Source organism: Leishmania martiniquensis, chromosome 11 (assembly GCF_017916325.1).
Source record: "Leishmania martiniquensis isolate LSCM1 chromosome 11, whole genome shotgun sequence".
In the NCBI taxonomy this organism is placed as follows: Eukaryota; Euglenozoa; class Kinetoplastea; order Trypanosomatida; family Trypanosomatidae; genus Leishmania; species Leishmania martiniquensis.
In genome coordinates this window covers 101,050-115,236 of record NC_090146.1, presented here as the reverse complement: position 1 = coordinate 115,236, position 14,187 = coordinate 101,050, and the positions used below count along the sequence as shown (strand labels likewise).

Here is a 14,187-nt window from a genome sequence, read left to right as displayed (position 1 = left end):
CTACTGGAGGGTGTGTGTGTGTGTGCATGGGGAGGGGGGGAAAGAGTGACGGGATGGAGGATAGAGGAAACCCGAGACAAGCACGCAGGACCACGCACATGAAGGCCATAGGCGCAGTGCTCACAGTATCGATCTGCGCTCTACTGGAACCCCACTTCAACAGCGCCACGACAGTCACTGAAGCGGCAGGGAGGGGTGGGGGACGCATCCGTAATGCCGCTTCGTCTCTCTCTCACACCGTTGCGCTACATGCGTCGCCGGTTGGGTATGCGGCGATGCGATTACCGAGGAGGAGGACCACTGGCGTGTCAGCTATGGCCGAATCGGCTGCCAACGGCCCGCGCGATTCGGTTGCACCGCTGCAACTTTTCGGATGCTGCTGCACGGCCGCCACGTAAGGAACCCTGTACTGAAGCCGCGACGACGACGGTGCGCCGTTAGCTGCGAGCATGTTGTTGGTGGCGTCCACCATCTGCTGAGACACATTAGCAGGTGCCGTGATGACTGACTGCTGCTGAGGCTGCGCGCGTGGCGGCGGGTGAGGGCTGCTTTGCCGCTTTGCCTTCTTCATTTTGCGCTTTGGCGCCACCGGCGCGACAGTTGGCGGCGACAGCGCCGCGTGCGGCTTACACCCTTCTGCCGCTTCAGCCGCCACCGCCGCCGCCAGGTATGGCGTGACGTGTGCCCACCGCGATGGGTGGGGCCGAACACGCCAGCCGTGACACTCAAGGCTGCGGGGACATGCTTCGGGAGTTGAGTGGTGAAGCGGTGTCTTGCGCAGCCACTCTTGGGCGTGGAGGAGCGCTAAGAAGCTCTCTTTCAACACAGAGGGGATCACCCAGTAGACATCTGCCGAAGCCGACGCCGCTGCTGCTGCTGATGCGGCAGCGTCTGACTCTGAGGAGGCCGAGGCCGGCGTCATGGATCCTGCCGCGCCACCTCCCTCGACAGATACCAGCGAGGAGGGCGCGAGCATGAAGCACAGACCGTCGGCATTGACGCTCATGATGAGCTCCCTCGTCTGTTGCGCATCGCAGGAAGCCGGAGACATGTGGTGATCACCGCTCGTGACAGGCGACCCATTTGCAACAGGGAGGTGATGCCAGTGCACCACTTGCAGGCAGTCCCCACTGCGCGGGGAGTAGACCCCCCAAATCGTCATGGACACGGTGGCAGCATCACTCCACTGTTCCGAAAGTACGTAGGCCACATAGTTGCCCTCGCCGCCCTCATCCACACTCTCTTGAGGGCGGCAAGGAGTGCTGCCAGCAATACACGGCAGGTGGGTCGCAGCCAGCAGAGATGGAAGTCCCGCCGCACCACTTGCTGCATTCAAGAGGGCCAGGTCAGCCGGAGTGGGCGGCGCAGAGAACAGGAGCCCTGACGTGCTCAAGGAGCACCGGTCACCAGAGGCACCGGACTGCTGCTGCGTCTCGCTCTGCTCCGCTTGACACGCGGCTTCGGCGTCTGCATCCTCCAACTTTGCTTCATTCACCGACGCAGCAGCGGCCGTACTGCTTCTGCACGTGGCGCTGATGGCCGCCGACGCACGGGGCACATCCTTATCACCGGCCGAGGGTGCTGAAGAGAGGCCGGTGTTACAAAGCTCGACAGCGCTGCTATGATCATCATCGTCACCGACAGTTGCGATTTTTTCAGCAGCTGCTACTGCTGCTGCTTTCTCCACCTTTCGTGCTGCAATGCTTCGCGCCCTCTTGTTGTTCTTGCGCTTGTAACCCATGTGCCTGGAGGAGGAGGTGGTGGACGCTGCGGTTACTGCTGCCTGCAGCTATGACGTCTCTCTCTCGCTCCGTTCCTCGTGCAGAGTCTCTGCGGGCGTCGCAGGGGGGCTCTTGTTCCCGCTGCGATGGTACCCCGTGAGCGCTGCGAGCAACCTTGTATCTCCGTGTCGATGCCCGGAAGATGATGCACTCAAAAATACGCGCGTGTAGCTGTGCAGGCACGGATACCACCGACTAACAGAAGGGGGTTCCACAAGAGAGAGGGGGAGAGGAGAGTAGGAGCGAAGAGGGGGGGGTGCGTTTGAGCTTGCAGTGCGCTGATCGAGAGAGAGAGCATAGCGCGTCCGCCTTGGGCCAACGTGCGCAGCAGCCCCATTTCGACGGGAACACTGCGAGTATACAGGTGCGTTTGTTGACCGTTCACCAGTTGAGCCGTGACGCGCTCTCTCCTCCAGAGTGGCGGAGGAGGGCGAGGCGGCGCCTCCTCTGATGTCAGCAACGATGTGTGGGCGTGCGGTGCGCCAGCCCCCTCCCCTGCACACAGACCCATACTTATGCCGCCAACACAAAACAGCCACGCCCGATCCACGCTGAAGTGCCTCGACGCGAGGGCACACCACCATTCAGCGGCTCTTTCCGATTTCCTTTTTTTTGCGTATTTGGAGCTGTAACGAGAAAGCCTCAGTGTGAAGGGAGGAGGAGGAGGAGGGGATCGCAGACGCGGAGCTTCACACACGGCTGCAAAAGGAAATCCATCGACGTCTTTTAGGGCGACAGGGAAGACGTTCCTGCAAACGGATCAGAGGGGGCGACAAAGACACCCACCCGCCCACCCACCCACGCATACACACGAGCATATATACATATATACTGTGTATATACGGCGCATAAGCACCGCACGACAATATAAATATTTGTGTGCGTGTGTATGTGTGTCGCGGGAGAGGAGGGAGGGGGGGCAGAGCCTTATTGCCTTCGGTACATCTAACGACAACACAGCAACGAAGAGACGGAGGAGGGAGAGGGAGACGTACAAGAGTGACCAGCCTGGGGCAGCAGCACCGAAAGCTAGGCAAACATACTTGAACACACGTGACACGTTCACGCAAACACGCACACAATACAGGCACGCAACGTAAAAGGGGAACGCACGAGAAAAGGGCCTGTGAGGGGACGGGCCCATGTCCGAGAGAGGAGGGCGCGCCGGCCGAGAGGGGCCAGGAGACGCATCCATCAGGGGCGGTGTGGCTTCCATGGGAGCTTGTGGGCGTACCGATGCGCCGTCAGCGTCTCTGATATTTTCGGCTTCCTTGTGCTTGGGACAACCGCTCCTCTTTGCCCTCCACCCCTTCCTCTCCATATCTGAGCCGCGCCCGTCATTGGACCCTAGTCTCTGTCGTGTGTCATCCCAGGGAAGTACGCCTCCCCCCTCCCCTACACACACACACACACACACACGTGTAGGTGTGCGAGCGTGTATGCGTATAGGCATGTGTGTATATAGGGAAGGGAGGAGTTGCAAAGTACACGTGCATCTATGGAGAGAGAGAGAACATTGACACACACACACACACACCGGCACAAACACACACACACACACACAGAGGAATGGGGATGAAGGCATGAAGGAAAGGGGTGTGTGCATGCGTGCGTGTGTGTGTGTATGCAGCAATGCGATAGTAAAAAAAATCGGATTGCCAGAGAAAGAGTGGAGGTGGAGGTGATCGTGATGGTGCGCACCAACGCGCACAGACACTCGCCCCTGTGGGCGGCGGTACCTCATTCATGACACACAACAGGAGTGGGGCGTTCATAAACGCAAAAAAAGTATGTCGACAAATAGCGCTGCGGTGCAGAAGCGATACGGCCGTAGGCGTGCTGATGAGCGTCTGCGCACCAATGAGGGGGTAAGGGAAGTGGACACCAAAACTGCGGTCACAGGAAGGACACACACGCGCACATAGACGTGCAAGAGTCGAGCACGCAGCTGCGTGCTTGCACGCACGCACCGGCCAGCAACGCCAAATCAGTTCCGGCACTTCTCCAAAAGTGAAGAGAGAGAGAGGAATGGGGGAGAGGGAAGAGAAGGGAGGGGAGTGGACACCGAGTACATCGAGGCCCGCCGACCCGCATACGCACACACAGTCACGAAAAGAGAAACCTAGTCTGTCTGGAGAGAGCGAGAGGAAGGGAGGGAGAGAGAAAGAGAGGTCTAAAACGTGTGCTCTTCGCCAACGACGAGCGAGGCGGAGGGCGACGCGGCTGCGGCGGCCGCTACGGAGGCCGCCACGACGCTGGCCGCACGCTCGATACTGCAGGATTCGGCACTGTCCATCGCCGCCACCGCTTCGCCTCGCCTACTCGGCGCGTCATCACTCCCGCTCACCACGTCGGCTGCAGCCGTCGCTAAGTGGCCAGAGCCTTCGGGAGAAGCCGACCCTCTCCTATTCTTGGCGTGCTCCTTTGCGCGGCGACGCGCGTCGGTGAGCTTCGCCACGCGCTCCACGTGTCGCACGAGTTTACGCATGCGCCGCGCCACGAGGACCGACTGCTGAATGGCGCTCAGGTGCTCTAGGTTAAAGGCCTCGTCGTCGGTACCAGCCTCGTCCGCCGCGCCAGTGCCACCGTTGCAGTGCCTGCCGACACGCACCAACACTCGGCTGCCGTCATTTGTGCTCATTTCACCAGCGGAGAGGCCCCCTGCCTGGTGGAGGTGACTGTCTTGTGCCCGCACGCTGCTGCTCCCCGGCACCATCAGCGGCGACCTGCTGCCGCTCATGGACGTCACCCCCTCCAGTAAGCGACGCAGTGAGGCGCCACGGCGACGAAGGTGATAAATCGTGTCGTTGCACCGCTTCCAAGCCGAGATGGGATACTTGGCGATGTCAGCGAGGGTCAGCTGCAGCGCTCCACGGAGCGCCTTGTCAAACTGCACGCACGTGTCATTCGCCACCACCATGCTCGCAGAGAAGCTCGACATGGACAGCTGCTCCGGGTTGCGCACGCGGCTCATGGCCACGTACAGCAGGTGATCGCACGGCCACATTCGGGACAGCTCCAGGTGCACGCGGCCCACCAGGGTGAGACCTTGCACCTTGTGTACCGTGAAGGCGTAGGCTAAGGAGAGCGGCAGGGCGACGCTCGAGAGGCTGTAGAAGTGCGTGCTTGGACCACCGCCGACGGAAAATTCCCACGGTGGCACCGCGATCTTCTCACCGCTGTAGAATTGTACAACGGGCACCATTGGCACCGGCATGCCACACTCGGTGAGGCAGAAGACGCGGTAGCGGTCGATGCAGCGCTTCACAGCTTCGGTCTTGATGTACTCAGGAAAGGACTCCTCTCGGCACTCCACGAAGTCGACAACGGTGCCGATGCTGCCGTTCACGAGGTTGCTGGACAGATTTGAGCGCAGAAGGACGCGACAGCCCTTCTTGAGGGTCAGTGGCTGCGCGATCGGGTGCTTCGACATGACCTTGTGCAGGTACTCTTCCGTCTCTGGGGTGTGCAGGCCGTCTCCGTTCGGCACGATCTCTGTCACCGTAGCGCCAAGCTCCAGGTCGTTCAGCAGACCAGCGATCTCGAGGAATCGCTCCCGCATTGCGTCGCGCCACGCGACGGACTCGCCCGGCGGAAGCATCACGCGCATAACATGACCGTCCTCATACACGCGGTAAAGCGAGAGGAGAGAGGCACGGGGTAGGTCAAGGGTGGCCTGCAGAAGGGAGCGAGTGTGGCGGGCAAACTCAGACTCGTTGAAATCTGGCGTCGTGCGCAGCAGCAGGGTTGCCGTTGTCTCGCACTGGAGGGAGGTGATGCCGGTCTCCGGTGTGAGCGTCAGCGGGTCCCCTGGAAGTTCCTGCAGCTGCCGCTCGTTGGCCGCATGCACCTCTTTGTTCGTCGGCAGCAGATTCACCGCGGAGTCAACCATCGTGCCCGGCGGCAACAGCTGCACTGTCGTGCTGAGATCGCTAGGGACGATGCCAAGGCGCATGAGCTGCAGGTCATTGGCGAACTTGGAGTCGGCGGTCTGCCGCACCTGCGTCTCGAGGCGGACCTTTACGAAGTTCTTGTGGAACAGGGGCGAGCCGATGAGTGAGCTCTCGTTGATGCAGCCAAGTTGGAGGAAGTCGCCGCACAAGATGATCTGCACACCACCGAACGGCAACTCGGGCGTGCCGGCCTCCTCGCGCAGCACGCGATCGAACTCCTCAAAGAGGCTCTGCGGGAACATGGACACCTCGTCAATGATGATGACGTCGTAGTCCAGGATGATGCTCCGCCGCGTGAACTCGCCGCGGGAGGTGACGCCGAGGGCATGGTGGAAGGTCGAGCCGCCGATGTGGCATCCGGCTACACCCGTAGTGGCGGTCATGGCGACACGGAGGCGGTGAGCTTGCAGGCGGCGGGCCACAGAGCGCAGGAGCACCGTCTTGCCGGTGCCCGCGCTGCCGCCAATATACATGTGGTGCCCGCGCAGGGCAATGTCAATAACGCGCCTCTGCTCGTCGTTGAGCTCGATCGCCTCATCCGGATCGTGCCCGCCGCTCATGGGCGCCTGCTGCGCTGCCGCCTCCGCTATGGCGGCATCGACGTCGCTGTTCGCCGCGGAAACCACGGAGGCGTAGCGGCTGCGCATGACGCTGTTCGTCTTCACCTGGATCATCTGCTCCAGGGCTTTTGCCGGGTCGCTGATGTTCCTGTTCATGATTACTGTACCGATGACGCGGGCGAGGGTGACAGGCCACTTGGTTGGCAGCGCTGCCGTTCCCGCGCGCACCCGCTCGGCAAGTTCGTTGAGAGCCTCTGGGGCGTTCATGACTACATGGCGCTCTTCGCTGACGCCGAATCCAAGTTCGCGCAGGCACTGCATCGTCAGTGACGTCTCACTTGTCATGCGACCCGTCAGGGCGTTGTACACAAGGGTGGACTCGCGCAGCTCTGCCACTTTGGAGCCGTCGCCGGTGGGGGAGAGGAGTGACGAGAAGAAGGACTCCTCCTCAAGGTCGGCACGGAGCGAGTCTGCGGCGAGATTCGCTCGCGCTGCCGGCACCTCAGCAGTCGTGACGGCTGCTGGTGTATTAGCTGACTCCCGGCTCTTGCGGGGGCGGCCTGCCGACCTCTTCGGCTTCACCATCACCTCCGCTGTAGCTGAAGCCGGGGTCTCGGCTGACGCGGCAGCTGCGTTGGCCTGCAGCTGCTGCACCTCCAACGTTGCTTTGTCGACAGATGGAGCGGAGTCACTCGCCGCTGCCGAGGTGTCGCTCGTATCTCGGGATGCTTCCGCAGCAGGCGTCGGTGGTTCTACGAGCTTTGCAGCTTGTGCATTGGGGAGAGTGGCGCCGGGCGCGCCCAGCACGCTTGCTTTTCGAAGAGGCGCAGGCGGCACTGGTACCGGCTCAGCGGAGCTTACAAAGACCTGCTGAGCTACGGCGGCCACTGCTGCCTCTAAAGTGGCATCAGCCTCTGCGCGGGCGATATCGCTCGCCGTCGTGCCTGTGCGTGTGTCGACGACTGCTGCTGTGGAGGTGGACCGGCGCGTCTTGCGTCCCCGAGGCCGTCCCCGCTTTTTTCCACTCTCTGACTTCGGTGGTGTGGGCGAGGAGGACTGCCATCGCATGCCGGTAAAGTGGGCGTTCGACGACGCACGGCTGAGGGCTGCGGCAACGGAGTGAGGGACCCTCACGGATGTGTGTGTGTTGGCCACTGCGGAATGCAACAACACCATACCAGAGCGCAGGTCGGTGCGGACGGCGAGTTGCGTGGCTGTCTGCTGCGCCACAAAGGAGGACGCCAAATGGCGAAACATCCACGCTCAAGACAGCGAGGGCGGTGCACGTCAACGGGTGATGGTGAGGGGGGAGGGGGGGCAGAAAACACACCAACGAACAAACACAAATCGTAACACACACACACAAAGAAGCGATGAAAGGAAAACGAAAGAAGAACAAAAAAAATGTGCGTGCGTCTATGAGGGGGGAGGGGAGGAGGCGACAGCTGTATCTATGAAGGGTGTGCTGAGTACAATGAGGCCGAAGAAGAAAGAAAAGAGGTGCGCGCGCGCGTGTGTGTGGGATTGCCTGTTTAGAAACAGAGGGTCGCGCTTTGACTTGCCCCAGCGGAGGAATGAGGCTTTGTGCGTGCGCGTGCACCCGTTGTGCGTATACGTCGGGGTAAACTGTGCGTGGGGAGCGCACGCGACAGAGGGATAGAGAGGCGGAGGGTACGCGAATACACCGCGCGAATGCACGCTGGCAAGCGTCCAAAGGTACGAAACAAACGCCGTGTGAGCCAAGCACCGGAGTGGTGGGGAGCGTGACGAAATACAGCAACGCGGCGGACGGAGACAAGGCGTCGTCTGTGAGGAACGCCGAGTCTTACGCGTAAGGCAAAGTCCGGGAGTGGGAGCGTTGGCACACACGCACAGCAGCAGCGCGGAAAATGCGAAGAGGAAACGTATGGAGATGTACCCAAAAAAAATTGGAACGGAGCGGTGTATATATGTGCGTGTGTGCGCTCTATGAGGGGAGGGGGTGTGCGGGAGGGAAGAGGAGGGGGATGTGCGTGTAGAAGCGAAAGTAACGGCAAAAAAGGTTCAGGAAGGGGAGCAAAAAAGAAAAACAAAAAGCGATGCGGAGCTCGCGGAGGACCGGAAGCGGCGGTTGCGTGCGTGACGGAGTGAGAGGGGTCAACGCCGCTGCCACAGGTCTCGTGATGCTCGACACCTGCCTGATGCTGCTGCGCAGCTGCTTGTGCGCTTTTCTTCGCAGAAAAGAGCCGACGCAGCCTTCTTGTACAGCGAAGCACCAACAAAGTGTGTGCGTGTGCGTCGGGTGGCGGTGGTGGTGGTGGTGCGGCAGGCGGCGGGAGTGAAGAGGGGAAAAATATCGGCGAAACAAGAAGAGAGAAGTCTCTAAGGAAAGCAAAGAGTGCGCGTTGGTGGGCGGGCCGGCGGTGTGCGCTGTGCGTGTGTGACGGGGGGAGGGCAGGGGACTAGATACACTGGAGGCAGGGGCGGATATTACAGAGGCGGCAGCTGCCGTGTCTCGGCGGCCAGTTCTGCTGAACGCCCCGTCTCTCTCGCCCTATTCCTCTCGCAGGTCTTCAGTTTAGCCCGCGCACCGCTCTTCAAAACGTTACCTCCTCTCTACGCGATCTCGGCGGTTCACTTCGAGGCGATGCACGTGAGCCGGTGTGAACACCGACGCTAGATAAGCGACCAAGAGATCCCTCACGGATGCACTCTCTCACGCAGGCGCGTGTGCTGAAGCGCAGAAATGTGAGAGGGCGCGATAGCGGGGACACTGAGAGGCAAGGCCGAGGGGGGATGATAGATGAAGGCGGGGGTGGGTGGGACAGGCGCCAATCTAAGTAAAGGCCATAAGGCACCACGCCACGCGAAGAGTAAAAGCGCACTGTACAAAAAAAATATATATTTATATATAGGCTCTCCGTTAAACTTTCCGGGCCTCTGCGATGGCACCGCGTGACAGACGTTGAGGGGGGAGGAGGAGGCTGTGGCCTGAGAATTACGCATCGACGCGTGGGCGAGCGAGTGGGAAGAGTGAGGGTGTATGGAGAGAGAGGAGAGCGGAGAAGTATATGGCACGGGCGGCGAGGAGGGGAGGGAATGGGCTGGACAAAGGAAGTTGTGTGTGGAGGGAGGGAGAAGTCGCACAGAAGGGCGCGGACGCCTACGTCGTCCATTTCTGTCCTCTGTGAACCCTCTCGCTGGTCATATCAAGGCGCGTGGCGGTGGACAGATGAGGCGAGAGGGTGCGCTCTTCCACCCCCTCCCCCGGGTCCGTTCCCCTCTCCCTTCTGACGCAGACACTCGCGCACACACGGCGATAGACTGCCAGGTGCGATCAACGTCTGCGTGCCTCGCTGCGTACGCAGGTGCTTTTGGTACTCTGTGGAGCGCACATCCTGTTTCTCGCTTCACTTAAACAGACTACGAACAGCACACAGCGAATGGGGGGGGCGGGGCTGCTGCATCGAGCCCTTCATCAACGGGCGTACATGCATACGCATGCCTGAGTGTGCCCGCGCCGCTGCCTCACATGTACCGGGACCAAGCAGTCCGCATGAGACTCGAACGTACGGTAGGGCCAGTGGCCCAGCGGATCGGCGTCGGCAAAGCAGACCATTGCCTCTCACACCTTTGGTGCGTCGGCTACGGCGCCTTGCGCACCGGGAGTGCGACGGTGCCTTCTGCGTGCCACCGACGCTCTCGCCCGCTGCTTCAGCATTTTTTCTTCCAGCAGCCGGATCTCGGCGAGGATGTTACCTCTGCCTGCCTCACTCTGGAGCTTCTGCTGGCGCCTCTTCACGTAGGCCTCGAAGCGCTTTCGCAGTACCGCCTTCTTGCGCCTCTCCGCGGAGCGACGCCAGGTTGCCGCTACCATGTACGGAGCAATCCTCGCCTGCGTCACTGGGGGCAGACTTTCGTCGAAGAGCAGGCAATCCGCGGCAGCGCGAACCAGGCCGGGGTGAAACGAAGAGACCGAAAGCTGCTCCGGGTTGCGCACGCGGCTCATGGCCACGTACAGCAGGTGATCGCACGGCCACATTCGGGACAGCTCCAGGTGCACGCGGCCCACCAGGGTGAGACCTTGCACCTTGTGTACCGTGAAGGCGTAGGCTAAGGAGAGCGGCAGGGCGACAATCCCCATGCTGTAGAAGTGCGTGCTGGGCAGTCCTCCCACAAAGTGCGTCACCGGCGGGATGGCTTCCTGCCGCCCGTTGAAATCGATGACTGGCACCAGCGGCACCTCAAAGCTCTGCTCATACTGCAAGAAGTCGGCGTATTGCTGGATGGACACCTCCCGCTGCTCGTTGCTGACAATGTAGCGCGGGAGCTGGTCGACGGCGAGCTTACGAAAGCCGACGACGGTGCCTAAGCTCCCGTTGACGAGCCCTGGAGCAAGATTCGTGCGGAGCATCACACGAGCGCCAATTTTCAGGCCCAGCGGCCGGGCCAGCGGCGTGCGCTGGGCGTACTGCAGGAGCGTGAACTCGTCCTGCTCCGTGTGCATGCCATCTGCGTGCATGAGGACGTCGCGGACCCGTACGCCATAGTCATTGGCGCCAAGGTGACAGTCCAGCTCGCTCAGGTATAGCAAGAACTGCCGTGCCTCTTCTCTCTCCATGGTCACTGGCAGACGCACCCGCAGGGCCAAGGCGTCGACGAAGAGGGGGTATAACACGATGCTGCGCTCGCTTAGGTTGGGGTGCAGTAGCCACGAGCCGTCGCTGAAGGCGACTGACGTGGCGGCATGCTTTGGGCCGCTTGCCGGTCGCGCTGAGACGCGAGGCATCACCTCTGACGACGCACGCTGCCCGTGTGTGTAAAACGCGCCGAGGTACCGCTGCACTTCCAGTGCAAGCGTCTTCATGTTCAGCTTCTGCGGCGCACAGATGCGCAGGACATACGTCGGAGACCAGCTTCCCACGAGGGACGGGGGCAGCAGCTGAGGGGCGTATGTGATCAGCTCCCCGCTCAACCTCTCCAGCTGCACGGCGTTGGTCGCGTCGACCTCACTGTTTGTCGGCAACAAATTCACGGCGCCGTCCACGAATGCAGCCACGCTGTCGCTGCACCGCGCTGGAGGCAATGGAGTCAGCGGCGTGGATGCCGGTGTCTCTCGGAGGGGGTCTGCGGCGGGCTTGCTGGCTGCGGTCGACAGGACCTGCTGCAGCTGAGACTGCTGGCGTGCACGAAGCTCAGCTGCTAGCTGGTGCTCGGCGACCACCTGCTCTCGTGACACGAACCGTACCAATTCCGGTAGGTCCGCCGGCACCACCCCACGTCGCAGCTGCTGCAGCTGGGCGGCAAAGCGCAAGTCGCCGTTCTGCCGCACCACCGTGTGCAACTTCAGTTGGACAAAGTTGCGACGAAAGACAGTGGACGTGATGAGCGGCTGCGCGTGGATGGCGCCGAGCTGCAGGAAGTCCCCACTCAGAATCATCTGCACACCACCGAAGGGGAGGTCGATGCTGTTGGCGCGGCGCAAGTGCACCTCCAGCGACTCGAAGAGCTCCCGCGACAGCATCGACACCTCGTCGATGATGATGACGTCGTAACTGCTCAAGTCCTTGCGCCGCGTGAACTCGCCGAGCGGGTTGATACCGAGACAGTGATGCAGTGTGCACCCACCTATCTGAGAGCTGGAAATGCCAGTCGTCCCTGTCATTGCCACAGCCAGTCCTTCACGGACAAGCTGCTGCTTGATGACACGGAGCAGCACTGACTTGCCTGTACCAGCGCCGCCGCCGATGTATATGTTATGCCCCTGCATGACAAGCTGCACGACGGCTTGCTGCTCCGCGTTCAGGTCCTGTAGGGTGAGGAGCTTACCATCGACACTCTCCGCCACGGCTGACGGTGCTTGCACCGGCTCGGCAGCGTCGCCGGATACGACGAGGCCAATTTTTAGTTGCTGACGATGGGATTGGTTGTACTGCATCTTCAGCAAATCAGTCACTCGCTCCACCGGGTCCTCCACCGTCGCATCGCTAAGGAGACGCTCAATCTGTTGATAAAGGGGGCCACGCGTCCATAGCTTTGGCCATGAGACACGGTGAGCACGCAGCTCACGAGCAAGGCTTCGCAGCGCCTCCCCGTCCGTCACACAGAGCTCACGCGTAGTGTGGTCGACGCCGATGCCCATCAGCGCAAGCGCGCGAACGCCCATCGATCCAGCCTTGGCGATGCGGCGCGTAAACACGTTATAAACGAGCGCGTCCGACTCCGCCGCTGCGCCATCTCTGTTTGGTGCGCTGTGCGACGGTGCAGCGACTCCGTGACACGGTGGTGCCAGCGCGCCGCCGTCAGTGTCACTCGAGCTCTCGTCGAGAGCGTGAAGAGCTGCAAGCGTCGGCACCTCGCCCGGCATCATTGCATCATTGCTCTCGCATGTTGGAGGGACCTCTGACGGGCGCTCGGCACCCGTGAAATGGCCTCCGCGCGTGTGTGCGTGAGTAGAGGAGGCGACAGCGGCGATTTTGCTGCACTTCGCTGTCTTATGCGGTCTGTGCCATTGCTGCCGGCGGACAGCTGGAGAGACGTCGGCGTAAAGCTCCTCATACAGCGCTTCCTGCAAGCTTGTGTCGTCCTCGGCCGTTATGGCTGCTAAATTGCCCGCGCTCAGCGGCGCCTTGCCAATTGCCGTTTCCCCGTCGCTGAAGCCAGTGCCGCCCCCTTCCTCGCGAAGCCGTTCCACGCCATCGGTCGTGGCATACCGCGCGAGCGCCTCAGCGAGTTGGTCCTTGATGTGCGTATTTGAGGTGAGCAGCGCGTCGTCCATGAGCGGCGCGTTCGCGGCCTGGGCCAGCCACTCCACCGGGTCCAATATGAGCCGGCGAGTGCGGCGATCGACAGTCTGCTCAGCATCACAGGCACGTGCAGCATGAAAAGTGGTTTCGCTGATCGAGTCGACTACGCATTCCGCGTCCCCGCCGACAGTACTGTTCGCCTGATCACCCGAGAGGCCTTTCAAGGGCCTTTCCCGGTGTGTTTTCGCCGCCGCCGCCCCCAAGGCATCGCTGTTGAGGTGCTGCTCGCTCTCCTCGTCGATCGCACGCACCTCCACCTCATCACCGCTGTGACGGAAGGCAAAGATGTTTTCAATGCCAAAGTTGTCAAGAGGCGCGTCGCCATAGCACACCGGCACGGGTGATGCAGCGACAGCTGCGCATGGATTGCCGCGCTTGGCAACCCGCGCATCCCCCTGCGATACCGGTGGGTCCGCTGCCACAGGTGCTGCTCTACGTGTAACCAGCGTGGGTGCTCCAAGTGGGGCGCGCGCCCGCAAACTGTCGCGCGCCGCGTTCTTGCCTTCCTCCGCCATGCTCCATGGGCGGCTATCCTTCACGACTGCCGGCGTCGTCGCTGCTGCCTCTGCCACTGCGATCGCAATGGCGGCGCGCCGGCACGCATGTGCGTTGGCGCGCTGGAAGTCAGGCCGGAAGAGGAGCGGCACGTACACCTCTTCGCGGGCCCCTGCCGCACCGCGTGGACAATGGCGCCCGCTGGACGCGCTCGGCGCCGTTGCCCACTGCTCCACAGGCAGAGCGTCTGAGGAATTGCGACTGTCGGGGGGTACCGATGGCGCTGCAGGATTCGCTGCGGCGGGAGCAGCAGCGTCGATCGTCATTCGTGCGTGACTGGCGCTTGCATGGGTGCATCTGCCACTGGACGAGACTGCTGGTGACTCTTGCAGTCGACGGAGCAGCTCACCAAGGAGAGAAGGGTGCGCCTCCTCCGAGCCTCCCGACTCGCGCGGCACCGCCTCTCTCGGCGGCACGGGGCGACATTCAGCGCGTGTTGACGGAGCGCCGCTACTTGGAGGTTCTCTGGACTGCGAATGACACCACCGCCGTGCTGCTGTGTCTCGCGCCGCGTGCATTAGTTCCGCCGAGGACGGCGCGAGCTGTCGTTGCC

The 14,187-nt window shown here is 61.7% G+C and overlaps 1 protein-coding gene across 1 annotated transcript; it reads right to left on the bottom strand.

Annotated features, from left to right (window-relative positions):
• Positions 1-232: 232 nt before the first annotated feature.
• LSCM1_06545 (uncharacterized protein) lies at positions 233-1,741 on the bottom strand (the record flags this gene model as incomplete). Its single annotated transcript, XM_067323962.1, has 1 exon — positions 233-1,741. The coding sequence occupies one exon, from the start codon at positions 1,739-1,741 to the stop codon at positions 233-235; it is 1,509 nt and encodes a 502-aa protein (XP_067180503.1).
• Between the last annotated feature and the right edge of the window lie 12,446 nt (positions 1,742-14,187).